Source organism: Falco biarmicus, chromosome 14 (assembly GCF_023638135.1).
Source record: "Falco biarmicus isolate bFalBia1 chromosome 14, bFalBia1.pri, whole genome shotgun sequence".
Taxonomy (NCBI): domain Eukaryota; kingdom Metazoa; phylum Chordata; class Aves; order Falconiformes; family Falconidae; genus Falco; species Falco biarmicus.
The window spans coordinates 12,944,125-12,959,156 of NC_079301.1; the positions used below are offsets into that span (position 1 = coordinate 12,944,125).

The window sequence follows — 15,032 nt, forward strand, 5'->3', positions numbered from 1 at the left end:
TGACAGAGAGTATTAGGTCTTTCAGGTCAGTGGCTGGTTCTCATGGATATCAGTGGGATTTTAAATCCTGCATTTTTTTTCTCAACACCTGAAAAAAGCCCCATGGTGGCAGTTCACACAAATAGTTCCACTGACTTCTGAAGAGCAAGACAAATCCTAAAATGAATGTAAGGCTTCCATTTTTAATCCCCTCCGAAATAGCTCAGATATGATGGAGGCAGCTGTGCGAGTAATGGCTGCACAGGCGCCCAGTTACTCACATACTTCAAACCAAACCTCAACTCCCACCTGGTATGAGTGAAGGGCTTGAAAGTAGTGGGTTAGGAAATGGATAAAAGCATTGTTTCAGAACTATATAACTGTCGATTTACATTTGTTTTTCTTCATTCTTACTAAAATTTACCCAATTGTGACTCTTACCTGTCACTGCCATTCTTTCTGTTTGTTTCTTGAGTTGTTTCTTAACTTGAAGCTCCCATTTCACATGAATAAAAGCCTCAAAACTCTATAGGAAACTGAATTTTGGAAGGTTTGTATAGTGCGACTAATAGCCTACAGCTGTCCCCTGGGGTCCATTCAGTGTTTAGAGCCCTGCTGCAGTGGTAATGTGCCTTAACAAGGCCTGTAAAGGTTACAGACATGGAGAAGTGACATCCATAACAGCATTTTCTTTACCTTCCTTGTGTTTTTTTTAACAAAAACAAACAAACAAGCAAAACAAACAAACAAACAAACAATTTTTACAAAGATCTGCTATAAACTATTCCACACAGTTTGGGTTGAGTTGCAATCTCCTTGCAAATAAGTCTAAGTGACAAAAAACTTCTCCAGCCTTAATTACAGTAGCAGTGTCGGGTGGTGCTGCATTAAACTGACCTTTGGCTTTGTGTTAGCTGAGCTAAATAAATTAAAAAATCATAAATTCCCAGCAACAAACACAAGCGTATTGTATCATTCAGGTTGAAGTTGTAACTACAGTGCCATCTTCAGTGCATTACATAAAGTGGGGTTTTCTGTAGAAGACTTTTCATTGTTCTTTATGGGTTGGAAAAAGAATTTCTACTGCATGGAAGGGTAAGGAAAGAAAGGTGAAAGCCTTCTCACTTTGTTAATGAGAAACAGTGTTGTGATTCAGAAAATAAATAAATTATTATGTCAGAAGCATATGTAATTATCAGACAAAACAACCTGAGTCCGGCCATCACAATAGGCTTTGAAGTAAAAAGTGGTCATCCCCATCTACTGCCAGTTACACTTAGCAATACTGCATGGAGATGACAATTTTGCATGTGAACAGGCATCATGGGTAGTACATTACAGAATCATTAAAAGCTGTTAATGGAATTTTGACTGTACACTGTTTACAGGGCAGGGAAAAAACATACATCCCACAGATTTCACAGAGATTCTGGTCTAGTTTTACTGTGGAGGGCAACACATTTGGTCAAGCAAGCGCTTCCAGCCTGGTCCCAAACTTTAGTTTAGATAGGATGCAGAAGTGAAGATTTCCCATTGCAAAACGCATTAGCCCATTGACATATCAGACAGTCAAAGAGAGAAACTCTTACATCCTTGATTATGAGATGCTGTTCTTCTCCTGTTACTCTGCTTCCCTACAATGCCAAAACAAGGATGCTACTGAGCCCTGCTACAACCTTGTTTCTTGGCCCAAGCCATAGATGTTCTAGGCCACGCCACAGAGGTGTGCTCCAGAGGGTACAGAAGGCCCTTAGCAAAGGTCATTGCCATGCTTCTGTTGTCTCTGGGGCCATCCTGTTTGTGAGGCCCATGGCAAATGCCTGCAGAAGTAACACATTGTTGCTTTAACCCCATATGGCACTGAGAGACACTGGGCAAACTGACCTCACGCATGAGCAATGTCAAAGGGAATATTTGTATGGAGAAACGAAATAAGAACCAGCTCCAATTCCGCATCCCAGTCCCTCAACTTTTCAGCATAAGCAGAAACTGCCAGAGGTCCCAATGTTATTGAAAAATATGAGTGATTTTATTATTACAATGCAGATGTTCTCTGTGGAGGGAACGGATTTTTTTTTGTCTTTTTTAGGCTCATATATTTCCTTGCATATGACTCAGAGCTGTATTGCTCTGTATAGAGAAAACAGGTCTATTTATGGTTGAAGAAGAAAAGTCTACAGAAAGGAAAAACCACCTTATTCACTTTCAGTGATATTTCTCAGTTTGAACAACAGAGTACTATGTACAGTACAATAGTATTCCCCTTTTGAAATGGATTTTATGCTGATAATACTCATCATTTGCATATTGCCTTCATTTGGAAAGCACATTACAAATGTAAGGGAATCCTTTCCAACACACTTTACAATATATAATCCTTACTATCTTTGCTGTCATATGCTGAAGTGGGTATAAATTACTTGACAAAGCTACACAGAGAGAATGCGTCGCACAGTTCTTGTTGACCATTACTTCAGCTAGTTACCAACTGTGTATGTGACACTTGCAACAAAATCATAAAATCATGTTCCTGGCATCACTCCAACAGCTAAAGTGAAACTCCAAATTCTAGGGCAAGGTACTGAAAAGATAAAATGTCTTAGTGCTTCCATAGCTTATATTCTTGACAGGATTACAGAATAGATACCTTATTTGTTGGCAGTATCCCAATTCTCTCAAAGTACTTTCTGAATTTCACTCAGTTAAGGCAAAAGTCATTTTCATTGAACAAAAGAAATCTTAAATATAGGTTATTCATGATGTTGTTGTTCTTTATTTACATCTTAGAAAACCATAAGAATTAAAAGCAAAGGTTTTTTTGCTGTACATTTGGACATAATCTCCTGATCACATTTGTAAAACTACCAATTTATTGAACTGATCCCAAAAGAAAAGATGAGGATAAAACAGTGCAAGTACATGTCAATATTTAAGAAAGAAACTCTTAAGAACCCCAATTACTTCAAAGTGTTAACCCCATCCAAAGACATCACCCCTTGAATGACATTTGTAATCTTGTTGCTAACTTCATGGAATTGCAGACACACCTCAACAGGAGGTTAAAGACTGGTCCTGAAGAACACCAACTGACCTGACTTCCATTGAAGCAAGCAGAGAGGGAACGTTTTAAACCTTGCATTTAATTTCTACCACACAAAAGGCAGCAAGATGTTTAGGATGTATCTTTGCAGCTAAATTGTGCCCTGAGCTGTACATGTGAGTCCCTTGTCTCCCAGGGCATATTCTAACCCAAGAATGGAACAAGTTGAAAAGCTGCATGCTAAAAATAGAAAACTGCTTTTTCTCTCTCTCTTTTAGTAAAATACTTTCTAAATACAGATATTACCAAACAATCTGACCATTCTTTAGATAATCTGTATTTTTCTTTTTCAATCCTGAAAAATTCAAATTTAGCCCATTTTGCTTTTCAGGAAAAAAATACAATTTCTTCTCCCACCCTTCTCCACAAAATTTTTTTGGGGTATAAGCAAACACAAAGTGCACATATACCAGACTGGTGACCTGGAGCCTTATTTGCGATGTGTAGACAAGAATAATACCCTGCTGAGAAGGACTCACAGAGTCTATTAAATGCTGCCAGGGAGCAAGGAAATCTGCTGTATGGTACATTGTTTCCTGTAGTTTCTTGCAGTGAAGAGCTCAAAATCTGTCAAAACACTCTGCCCTTTGTGACTCTGCTCATTGAGATGTACTTACTGTGCAGCATCTCATATTCAGATATAAGCACTAATGTATCTCATAAAAAGTGACTCTACCAAAGAAACTGCTCAACAAACATTAGGTACGGACTAACCTCCATACCCAAACAGCATCCACCCTACACACAAATGCATCCACGTCTCAGATAAAAGCCTCATTAAGAAACAGATATCACATCTGGTTTAACCTAATTTGCCCAAGACTCTTCAGTGAAGAGTGACACCAAAACCTAGATTGGGTGTGTGGGTACAGATGTCTGCAGGTTTTAGCCCACAGACTGTCAGGATTCAATTAACTGAATCACATTTACGTTTCACTGTACACCTTAAGAGTCATGAAAAATGGTGACTGTCCAGCTTCAAAAGCTCAGCATGAATCTTGCTAACAGAAGCTTAAACCATTTCCTACCCCAGTTTTGGGTCATACCTCATCTGACATGACTCAGAAACCATCCAGGACAGTCTCCTACAATTTGCCTTTTTTAGCTGGTTTTTGCAAATTGACAGATCCTAGTTCTTTGCCTCTTTGGAAACTGCTGTTAGCCAATGCCTAGACAAACATTCAGCTGTAAGGGACTGAGCACACTGAAGATGAAGTGAGAGCATGAAGAATGCCCTGGAAGGCCATAGTGCACACAGTCCTAGGAAATTACATGACATTAAAATCAAGCAGTGAAATGCTTGTGGATGAGGGAAACTGAAGAAGACTTCCTTGTTATTGTACATATGCAAAATGACTACTTAACCATATAGAGATCACCTGTTGTTTTCTAGTTAAACGATGACCAAAGGGACAATGGTGTAACACTTGTGTACCCATCAGAGTTGACTTAGAGGACTTTAAGTCTTCCTGGTCACACGTACAAAAAAAATCAGATTTAGTACCAGCTAGGTCTCTTTTTCTTATCTGATTGTTATTTTTGCTTTTAAGAAATAACTTAGTGTTAAGTGACTGCAAAAAATCCCCAGCAAGAGAATGAAAAATCAATATAACACACCATCAACCTGTTACTGACTGGTATTTTAAAAATAACACACTGATCAAAATGTACTGTTTTCAGACAATAAATAAATTATCTCAAATATTACTAATGAAGATGAATAAAACTAACAGTGAAGTAAAGATACTTGCCATAAAGTCCCTACTTAATGAGAAAGAAGAGCCAGGTAAGTTTTTTTCCGTTATAGAGAGAAAATAAATTGTATTGTTAAGATCGCATTTTTATGTGGTGTATATCCCAAGTCTATGTATTAAAAGAGCAAATTTAAATAGCTTTGTACTACGGATACTACAGGATGCCCACAACTCTTGAATCATTGTAGAGTTCCACTGACATCAAATGGACACAGGACCCCCACCTACTCCATGCTCTGCTCTACGGTTATTTGAAACTAATAACAGCTTTACCACACAAATCGATAGAGCATAAAGCAATATTATATTTTATTTCAAGTAATAAATGACTTATCATATTTTTAATTGCAATGGCAGACAAATCAGGTCCTCACCTATACTGGTAAATTTCAGCTTTTGCATTCACTAGGGTGAGGCTCATTTGATTCCATTGAAGCCCATTGAGTTAGACAGGATTTACATTGGTAAATTTCTGAGATGAGTTTGTGCCTGAGCAGTAACATTCCTATTTTTTTTTTATTTTTCAACACAGCAACAATCAGAATACATAAAGATGAATGAATTGCAGTTAGAAATAAAGACTAAATAAAGAAAAAACACATTAACATAAAACTGTCAAGTTCCCCTACATTCAGGAAATCAGTGCAGGCATATTATTTCCAATATATGTATACTTATTCTTGATTCTCGAGTTTTTATTTAGAAAGAAAATCTATAGAATACATACAGGGGCCTTTTTTAATTAATGCTTTTAACATTACACTGCAACTGGCAGCAAAAAAAATCCATATCTGGTCCTGATTTTCTAGTCTGTAGCACATTCTGATTCTCATTCTCCACCATTACAATGCATGTTAAATCCTACACAACAGGGAATATTTAATCTAGATGTATTTTTTCCCTGCTTTTCTCCCCTCTCATGAAGATTTTAATAAGGATTTGTAAAATATTTTTACTACAAAATCTAAATTTGGAAGTGAAACTACCTAAAGATGTCTTTTACAATTTGATTTATAAAATTAACCTAACCAATGGAAATGCTACATGGACTGATATTTTTCTTTTTGCTAAGAATAAACTAACTTTTCTTTCCTCTGAACAATTCTCTTATTCAAAATGATTAATAAGAAGGGAGCAGAATGAAACCAAACGCCGCTAGCATTATGTGATTGTTCATGTGATTGTTCCTCTAATACTTCTGTGTTGGAGATCTCAGAATCCAACTAAAAACTAAATTCTGCTTGTGCTACTAATGCAAAAGGATTTCAGTGAATTTGGAGGGACAATTTTATATACAGAGGCCAGGAGGGTTTTGTTAGACAATTCATAAAAATTAATAACAAATTGTCACGGTGATTAGAAAACATTACCGTTTAACTATTTTATAGTTAAATACAAATTATCTGAAGGAGAACATTACAGGCACTTAACAAAGTCTAGTTTCAGAAATAAAATAGTACCAAATTTATTAATATTTTATACAAAAGTTTAAGTCAACGCTGGCTAATATTTTGATGCTGTTGAAGGCAAACAAAACTCATAAACAATAGTTTTCTATGTTTTACACTGGACTTGATATTATAAGTAACTATCTTAATTATAAACTAACCTAAAACAACAATGATTGAAGCAGGGTAAAACCAATAAATTTTGTTTTCTTTACTTTATTTCAAAATAGAGTGATTATAAATACATTCTTGTTATATTTCCTTCCTAACTCTTTGGATGCAACCAAAAAAAAAAAATCTCACTGTGCTCATTTCATACAATATCAATGTACAAATCATGCAAAAGATATTATAGATATTATACCACCATCAAGTTCTGGATGTATTTTGTTGATTCTGAAACATTTGTTAACACTATTCACAAGGCCATGCCTTTTATAATTTATGTAATTATTATGGCTTTTTAAAAAACATAATTAAAGACTTTTATACTAGATTTCTATATTATTATCAATCTTGAACACTAAATGCAAAATGTAAATTGTCTAATGGTCTTGTGTTCTTGCACCATGGTAGTTGCTTTCTGATAAAATTGCACAATTTTTTTCTTTTTCGAAGAAAAGATTACACTATTGATTTCATTTAAAAATGGAAATTTCTTTATAATACAATGAAGACAACAGATTAACACCTTCACTGATTATGTCTATGGGTCTTAACAGCCATTTTACAAGCATGGCCACTCAAACCAATATAATGAACAGACAAATCTCTTAAGCCACATCCGAAGAGTCACCTTCCCAGACAGACTGACTATAGATTTGAATGAACATTACGCTAAAACTGCTGTGCAGACACATACACTGCTTCAAAACATGGAGGAAATCAACTGACATAAAAGTTGTCATTCAAAGTAACAGTTTCACAGAAATATAGTGATTTTGCCAACTTCTGCATTCTTCACTCACAGTATTATGCCTACATACTGCATCATATATGTAAAACACTTAGGAACCATTTCTAGGCTCAGGCTATGCAACCTTTATTGATGCTGGTGAACCTACGCTCAACTGCATAATCCCAAAAGAGTCGCTGGGCTCTGTGTATTATATACAATGTTTCTGAGCTGGCTTTTTTTGAAGTCAATGACAAAACCCTATCTAAACCTCACTCTTGGGCAGGTGTTTAATTACTAGCTCATGAATAAGTACCTCTGCACATGATTTAGGCTGAGTTTAAACACTTTACTGGGTTGAGACCTCAATGAAAATCTTACCCAGTTTACGACCCCGTATAATGGTACAGGATAACGGTTCAGTTCTTCCTCTTTTGATCACTGAATAGAAGATCTCATAAAAAAAAACCCAAAACCAACCAACCAACCAACCAAAACCCCAAACCCCATACCCCAAAACACCACCAAAAATACCAAACAAACCAAAAAAAAAACCCCACCCCAGAACACAAAACAAACAAACCCCCACCATTATTTTTTTACCTGAAGAAGGCATGATCATTTATCTTAACTCAGGACAACATGAGTCATAAGCATATCACTTTTACCATCACTTAAAAGTATTGGCTTATTGGCTATTTTTAATATTTTAAATGCATGCCTTTCAGCAGGGTATGGGACATGACAGTCTCTGACAATGCACTGAAGTGCGTCAGGAGCCTCACGCTTTGGCAAATCCCAGTAAACCCAGACACATCCCGAAAGCCATGCAGCACCATGCAGAGCAGGCACAGTGACCCAATATTCTTAGCCTACTGATGGAACCATTACAGTCTGTTATATCAGTGCATGTGCAACACTCCTTAATCCACAGACTCTTGACAGAGTAAGTTCAAATGTTCTTATTCAAGCCTCAGCCACTTATCGAATCATTAGTCAACCAAGAACTTTTTATGCTAGAAATGCTTATGCACATAGTGTCCGTGTCCTGAAAATCCCTATAACATCCTGAAAGAAGTAAATTATTGTGCATTGATAACAGCAGCTTTTTGAAAGAAACTCAGCCATTAATTTATCTGTTATAATTTTATTATCTTAAGTCATGTATATACTTTGTAGTATGGCGGAAAATAATAAAGTGACCCTCTTTCTAAGTTACAAGAGCATAAACAAATATCTGAAAGTAGAAAAATGTTTTGTTTTGCTTTCTCTTAAATAAAGAAGCAGCTTTTTTTTTTTTTTGCCTTTTTTTTTTTTTTTTTTTACCTTTGTTAAAAATATACTGCAGGCTGTTTGCCAGGTACCATTCCAGAATACAAATTTCACAGCAGAGTCATAAAGCCCTGAAATTAGAGGTTTATAATGGAAATAGCTGACACAGCCTTCTCCACAGTATTGTGATTGGGTCTTGCTATAATACTTGCTAGTTTCACATTCATGAAAAACATTCATGTTTATATCCTACTAATCTTAATTGATTTATGTATTGATTATAAAAGGCGGAGGGGAAGGTTCTGGAAGCAAAGGGGATAGATGGTCTTATCCAAAGCTCATTTAAATGAATGAAAAAATTCCTTTTCAAGTCAAAGAACTTTTGTTAATCTCATAGTATAGACCTGTTGTATGATATGTTACCAATATATCTCCATTCTCATCTCAAGGTACTATCTATCAATGAGATACAGTGGGGATTTTCCATTCTCCTGACTATTTTTTCCTAGCTATTCAGATTCAGCTTTCACAAAGGCAGGTTTTCACTCTCTAGATACGAGCTACACAATACTCTGAACTGAGACCACTATATTCATTTTACACTGTCGTTTTAAATAGACATGATTTGCCATTTTGTTTACTGTTCTGATTCAGTTTCTTCTGACTGACAGCAGCCAGACAGATAATAAGAACAGAAAACTTATGCACATACAATTAAAATATTACCCTTACCATGAATTCTGTAAATACTTGTAGTGAAAACTATTTAGGTTAAGCTGTAGAACCCTGAAAAGCAAGACAACTGATGGCAAATAACTGCCTGAGACACAATACTAAAAAACTAATGAATCTATTTTAAAATGCACAATTGGTAACAAATCTGAAATAAGATAATATGCTAATTTCACAAGAATAGTACAGAACAATTTTATTATTATTATATCTGATCACTTAATTCTGGATGATTCTATACATCACATCCCCGGTTTCTGTTTGGTATATTGTTCTGCTTTTATTTATACTGAATGATTAATGCATTGTGATCGGGAAAACAAGTCAGGCATATTAAATACATATTAAGGAGTACATATTTTTTCCTATTTAGTATACAAAGTATTTCATAAATATGAATTATATTACAAAAATAATTTCTGCTACGCTCACATAGTAAGCACTTTCACAATATTGGACAACCTGTTGAGGTTGCAAGCGTTTCACATAACCGAGAAGGAACTCTAGATTTAATTGGAGATGAGTCTTACAACAGATTCTGCATAAACCTCAAATGTTTTCTTCAGGTGCCACAAATACTGCAGAAGTCAGGTTGAACTATTTTCTCTCTTTTTTCTTTTAATTTTATGTATAGACATGTATGCTTCAAGTGGTCAAATTTATTTCATAGGTATGTAATGCATGGTATATTTTAAACAAATATTTGCACAATTTAACATTATAATTCCAGTGGTTTCAAGATGCAGGCCATAAATGTAACCAATTTACACATACTATCGAATGTTCTCTCTTTGCATGCTTGTTACTTTCCAGATAATCTTTAAACAGTGCCATTACAACACCACAAATCAAAGGATTACTCCAGTTCCACCAACTTAAATCCACGTGCAGGATGAAGGACCCAGCTGAGGTACAAATACCAGTACCAGGTTTCTTGTGTTTGTTCTAACAAATCACAAGGAGACGATGGTTTTGCATTTAAGGTACAAAACATATATGCCTCTTGAGGTTAAATTCAGTGTAACGTGTATAAAGCATCCCTTTGGCAATAGAGTTTGCAGTATCCCTACAGAATTCCACAGGGCATGAGCTTTATGTAGGAAATTCTATTAAGGAAATTCTCCTCTACTTGACAAATCGTATGCAGCTACAGTTAATCAGACACCCTTGGATACACCTGCCTCTATGCCTACCAATATAATAGAGCATTTGGAAGTTAAAAGTCAACAAAAGGCACTTTCATCATTAAATAAATGTCCTCTGTAGGTGATAAGATTGTATGACCTATATTTTATTCAAAGCTGTTTGTTCTTCAAGGACTTGTAGGTAGTCAGGTGAACCTTGAAGTTTAGCTTTTAGTTCAAAATATTCACTTTTTCTTTGTTCTACTACAATTTTACTATGATTACCACCTATTAGAGATTTCTTGCTTTTTTTGTCTTGTAGTTTCTCTGGATAACGTATTTCAAAGCCACTGACCCCTATGCTGTTGTATTCTTTTTTACTTTCAAGAAAATTTTGAATAAATACATTGGAATCCCTCCCAGGGAATAACTCATCCAGTTCATCGATTGTGCTAAGTCTTTTTCTGGTATCCACATGCAATAAATCCTTCTCCTTGTCATTAATATTTCTCAGAATGACTTTTTGCCCTGGTGGGTCAGCAAACATGAAGCCCGTTTCAGACTCTTTTAAGCCACAGGTATGACTTTTGCTCATCTGCTCAATGGTTTGAGGAATGAAGGCCTCTGCACCTAGTCCCTCTTTTTTGTTTGACTTGTGATCGTGCTTTCTTAGCTGCAGTTGCATAGAACTGCATTCTTGATTTCCAATCCCTTCGTGCTTTACAGTTGGTTTTTTGTTGCGCCGAAGCACAAAAACAAGAAGGCAAAAAGCAACAAACACTGTTAAAATAAGCACAACTAATATGCTTAAGATTAGGATGGACAATGGAACTGGGCCACCAGGAGGACTCCGAACCGGTCCCAGTGGCGTTGTAAAAGTAACAGCGGGCATAGGACTAGTGAACAGAGCAGATGGCTTGTTTAAAAGCTTAGGACAGAGGATCTCATTTTTCAGAGACTTAAGTTCAATGTTAGCAAACTGTACAGGTGTTTCACATTTCAATTCCTTCACCACAATACCTTCATTTAGCTTTTCAAGCCACAGTTTTAAAGCAACTAAATCACAAGTGCAGTCCCACGGATTACCTTCCAAATCAATCTGTGTAAGAGATTTTAGCTGATCAAGAACGCCACTTACAGGTAAATACATGAAATGATTGTTCCTCAGATTCAGTCTAGCAAGTGGTGCACCAGCAAAAATGTATGCCGGCAAGCTTCGTAGAAGATTGTTGTTCAGGTAGAGCAACTGCAAATTTGGCATTAAGTCAAAGGTGCCTGCTAGGATTTCTTTGATAACATTGTATTCCAAATACAGATATTGCAGGTTGTGGAGCCCAGCAAACATTTCTGGGCTCAGACGTTCTATCTGATTGCCATTGAGATACAATCTCCGTAAATTTGTAAGGTTGCGGAAAACTTCTCCTTTGATCACTGAAATCCGATTGCTGCCTAAATGTAGCAGATCCAGCCCCTCAAACTCAAGGAAATCTGTAGTGTCCACATCCTTAATATTATTGCCATTTACATGCAGTTTCTTGGCATTTAGGGGTTTTGGTACAAGTTCGGCCATTGACTCTATATTTCTTTCTTGGCAATTTACACTTAATCCCAAGTCTGAAGGATGCGTTTTGCAAACACAGGGGACTGGACACGGAGTTAAAGGAGGCACCCTGGTCTGGTAAGATACGATTTGACTGAGATTGCGATTAGATAGTGCTTTGCCTGCTACTATCCCCGAGATCTTTGAAGGATTTGTAGTCTTTGGCGGCTTTGTGACTAATCTGTGCACTGATGTTTGAGTGGTGTGGCCATTCGGTGTGCTGTAGCCGGGCTCCAGCTGCAAAGGAGGCAGAACGCGCACATCAAAATCACTCCCCGTCCCCATGGAGCACAGCTCTTGCTTGTTGGTTTCTTTCAGCAGCCTTCCATACAAGTCACTGGGTGTTTCACAGATAGCTTCTCCAATGTAGATGTTATAGGGCATGTTCTCCAGCCACGCTTTCAAAGGCAACAAATCACAAGTACAATTCCAGGGGTTGTCTTCCAGCTGCAATTCGACAATTCGTCCAATGTGTTCCAGAACTCCAATGTATGGAAGCTTCTGTATTCGATTCCCTCGTATATCCAGATGGGTTAGAGAAGCAAATCGAAAAATATTATCGGGAAGGAATGAAATCAGATTGTCATTAAGAATCAGGACTTTCAGCTTGTGAAGCTTATTGAAGGCTCCCCGTTCAATAAACTTGATTAAATTGTAGTCAGCTTGGAGATACTCCAAGTTCTCTATGCCAAGGAACGTGTCAGCTCGGAGAATCTTTAATTCATTGTTGTTCAGGTGCAACTGTTTTAATGCACTAAGACCCATAAAGGCCCCTCCCTCAATGTTCTGTAACTTATTATTACCCAGTTGCAAGGACACGGCATGTGTAAAATTAAGAAAGGAATTTGGATATAAAATAATTAGCAGGTTGTTTTGAAAGTTGAGGTGGTAAAAATTAGACCATGGTGGTTTAAGCTGATTTGGTCTGTAGACTGCAACCTTCTCACAGTTGACATAGAGTACATTCTCAACTGACACACAGGAGCAAACATTGCAAATTTCCACAGATATATCAGCATCTGCAGTTGTAGAAGAAACTGGAGATGACAGAACCAGAAAGAACCACAGAAACATCTTCTTGTGATCAGCAAGCAACCTTAGGCTCCTGAACAAAGATAAAGAATCTAAAGAAGAAAGAAGGAAAGAAAAAAAGAAAACATTTTTTTCAGTTGTCATTGTTCCAAAACGTCATTTGGGTTAAAAAATGTGTACCACTGAGGTACTGTACCTGCCAAGGATTATAGATAAACTACAAGCACTGAATTTAAAATAACATGAAAGATTTTAACAACCAAACAAATACATGGGAGCTAGAATGATTTGAAATACAGAATGTAAATTTCTGTAGACAAACACAAATAACTCTGAGGTCTGTCAAATATATTTCTACCTCTTGTACATGCCAAGCATGCATAACTAACAAAGTGAAATAACCAAAGGAGATTCCAATTTTATGCACATTTACTCTTCTCAGTCCTGCACTGCTCATATGTTGCCGTGCATTTCAGGGATAATAAACACAAATGCTGGTGTTATACATGCCCAAACATCTGGGTTGGCATAGCACAACACAGAAAGGATGAAAATGCAGACACAAAAAGCAAAGTAAATACTCAATGTATGTATCTACAGCATCAACACATACAGATTATCACTATACTGTTGGGATTCACTCAAGGGATACATAGGCATGCACACACATTGTTTCTGTCAATGATGATACCTAGTTTACATAAATATAGGGGGTAAAACCGATTGCAGAAATGCAATGAACTATCCACAACACAAGATCAGCTCTGGTTGAGCAATGGAAGCACACAAATACGGAAGAAGCATGCACTCATACAGCCCCAGCCCCAGGAATAACAATACCCTGGCTTGCAGGGCAAAACAAAGTCACAGTTCACCATCCTGACACTACTGAAACCTGAGAAGAACTTGTTTTTTTAAAAAAAAACACAACAAACAAACAACAAAACAACAACAACAACATTATCTAATGTGCTCTTATCCCTGCACTGGTACATAGGTGGCTTTCAAGAACCCTTCATATATAGTCAGCCAGCTGAGCTGCCATTTTTTACGCAGAACTGGAGCCACAGCATTTCCTCTGAGTTAAAGAGTAGCTTGTTGGTGTCTTTCTTTTTTTTTCTTTTTTCTTTTCTTTTCTTTTTTTTTTAAAGCAAACCAGTCAATAATCAATACACTGCTCCCCCCACCTTCCCCATTCCCCCCATTTCCCAACTTGTCCCTTTCATTTCCTGCTGTGGGAAGGCACCGACTTGGCAGGAGGGAGCCAGGGTGGAAGTGGAGAGAGCAGGAGCCAGCTGGAGGGAGGAGAATCGGGCTGGAGGGAGCCGCAAGGAGGGGAGGATGCGCCGGGGGACCTGGAAGGGAGGGCAGAGAGGGCTGAGGGAGGGAGGGCAGAAGGACAAGAGGGAGAGGGAAAGCTGAGAGGAAGCGAGGAAGGATGAGGGGAAGGGATGCCTGAAGGGGTTCAAGGAGGCCTCGGAGAGGGACCGCGGGGAGAACAGGGAGCGGAGCTGCCGCTGCTGATGCCCGCAGGCTCCCGACCCCGGCGAGCGCGCCCAGAGGGGCAAGACCAAGTATGTCCCCGCGCCCTCACCGCTCCATCTCCCTCCCCCTCCCAGGCGCCGTCCCCCCGTATCCCTGCCTCGCCCACGCTCCAGTCCCCTCTTCTTCCTCAGCCCCGGGCCCCCGGCCGGTGCCGAGCGGGCACACTGCGGGCGCTGCGCGGGGCTGGCGGCCGGTCCGCGAGCCCGGCCAAGAGTGCTGGCACTACCGCAATTTTTTGCCGCAACCGGCTCGGCTGGTGCCGGCTCCCCTCTGTCGTGGTCGCCCCGTCGCCCTCTGCCTCCCGGCGGGGGAAGACAGGAGGGACACGGGCGCACACACGGCGCACGCACATGCCGGCCGGGCGCGGGCACAGCGCGGCACTGCAGCCCCGCGTTCCTCCCGCCCTCCTTGGCCGTAGGCACCACCGTGCCGCCGCGGTCCCCGCCGCCAATGCTCATCACCGCCCCCCACCCCGGGCACCTTTGCAAAAGTCCAGCCCGCAGCACATTCCCACACCCCCTTCCCCAGCCCCACTGCGCAGAGCCTGCCCT

At 38.8% G+C, this 15,032-nt stretch overlaps 1 protein-coding gene across 1 annotated transcript; it reads right to left on the bottom strand.

Annotated features, from left to right (window-relative positions):
- Positions 1–2,770: 2,770 nt before the first annotated feature.
- On the bottom strand, positions 2,771–13,028 carry SLITRK4 (SLIT and NTRK like family member 4). Its single transcript, XM_056360117.1, has one exon. It carries the CDS (start codon positions 12,976–12,978, stop codon positions 10,465–10,467), a length of 2,514 nt encoding a protein of 837 aa, XP_056216092.1. The 5' UTR covers positions 12,979–13,028; the 3' UTR covers positions 2,771–10,464.
- Positions 13,029–15,032: the final 2,004 nt, after the last annotated feature.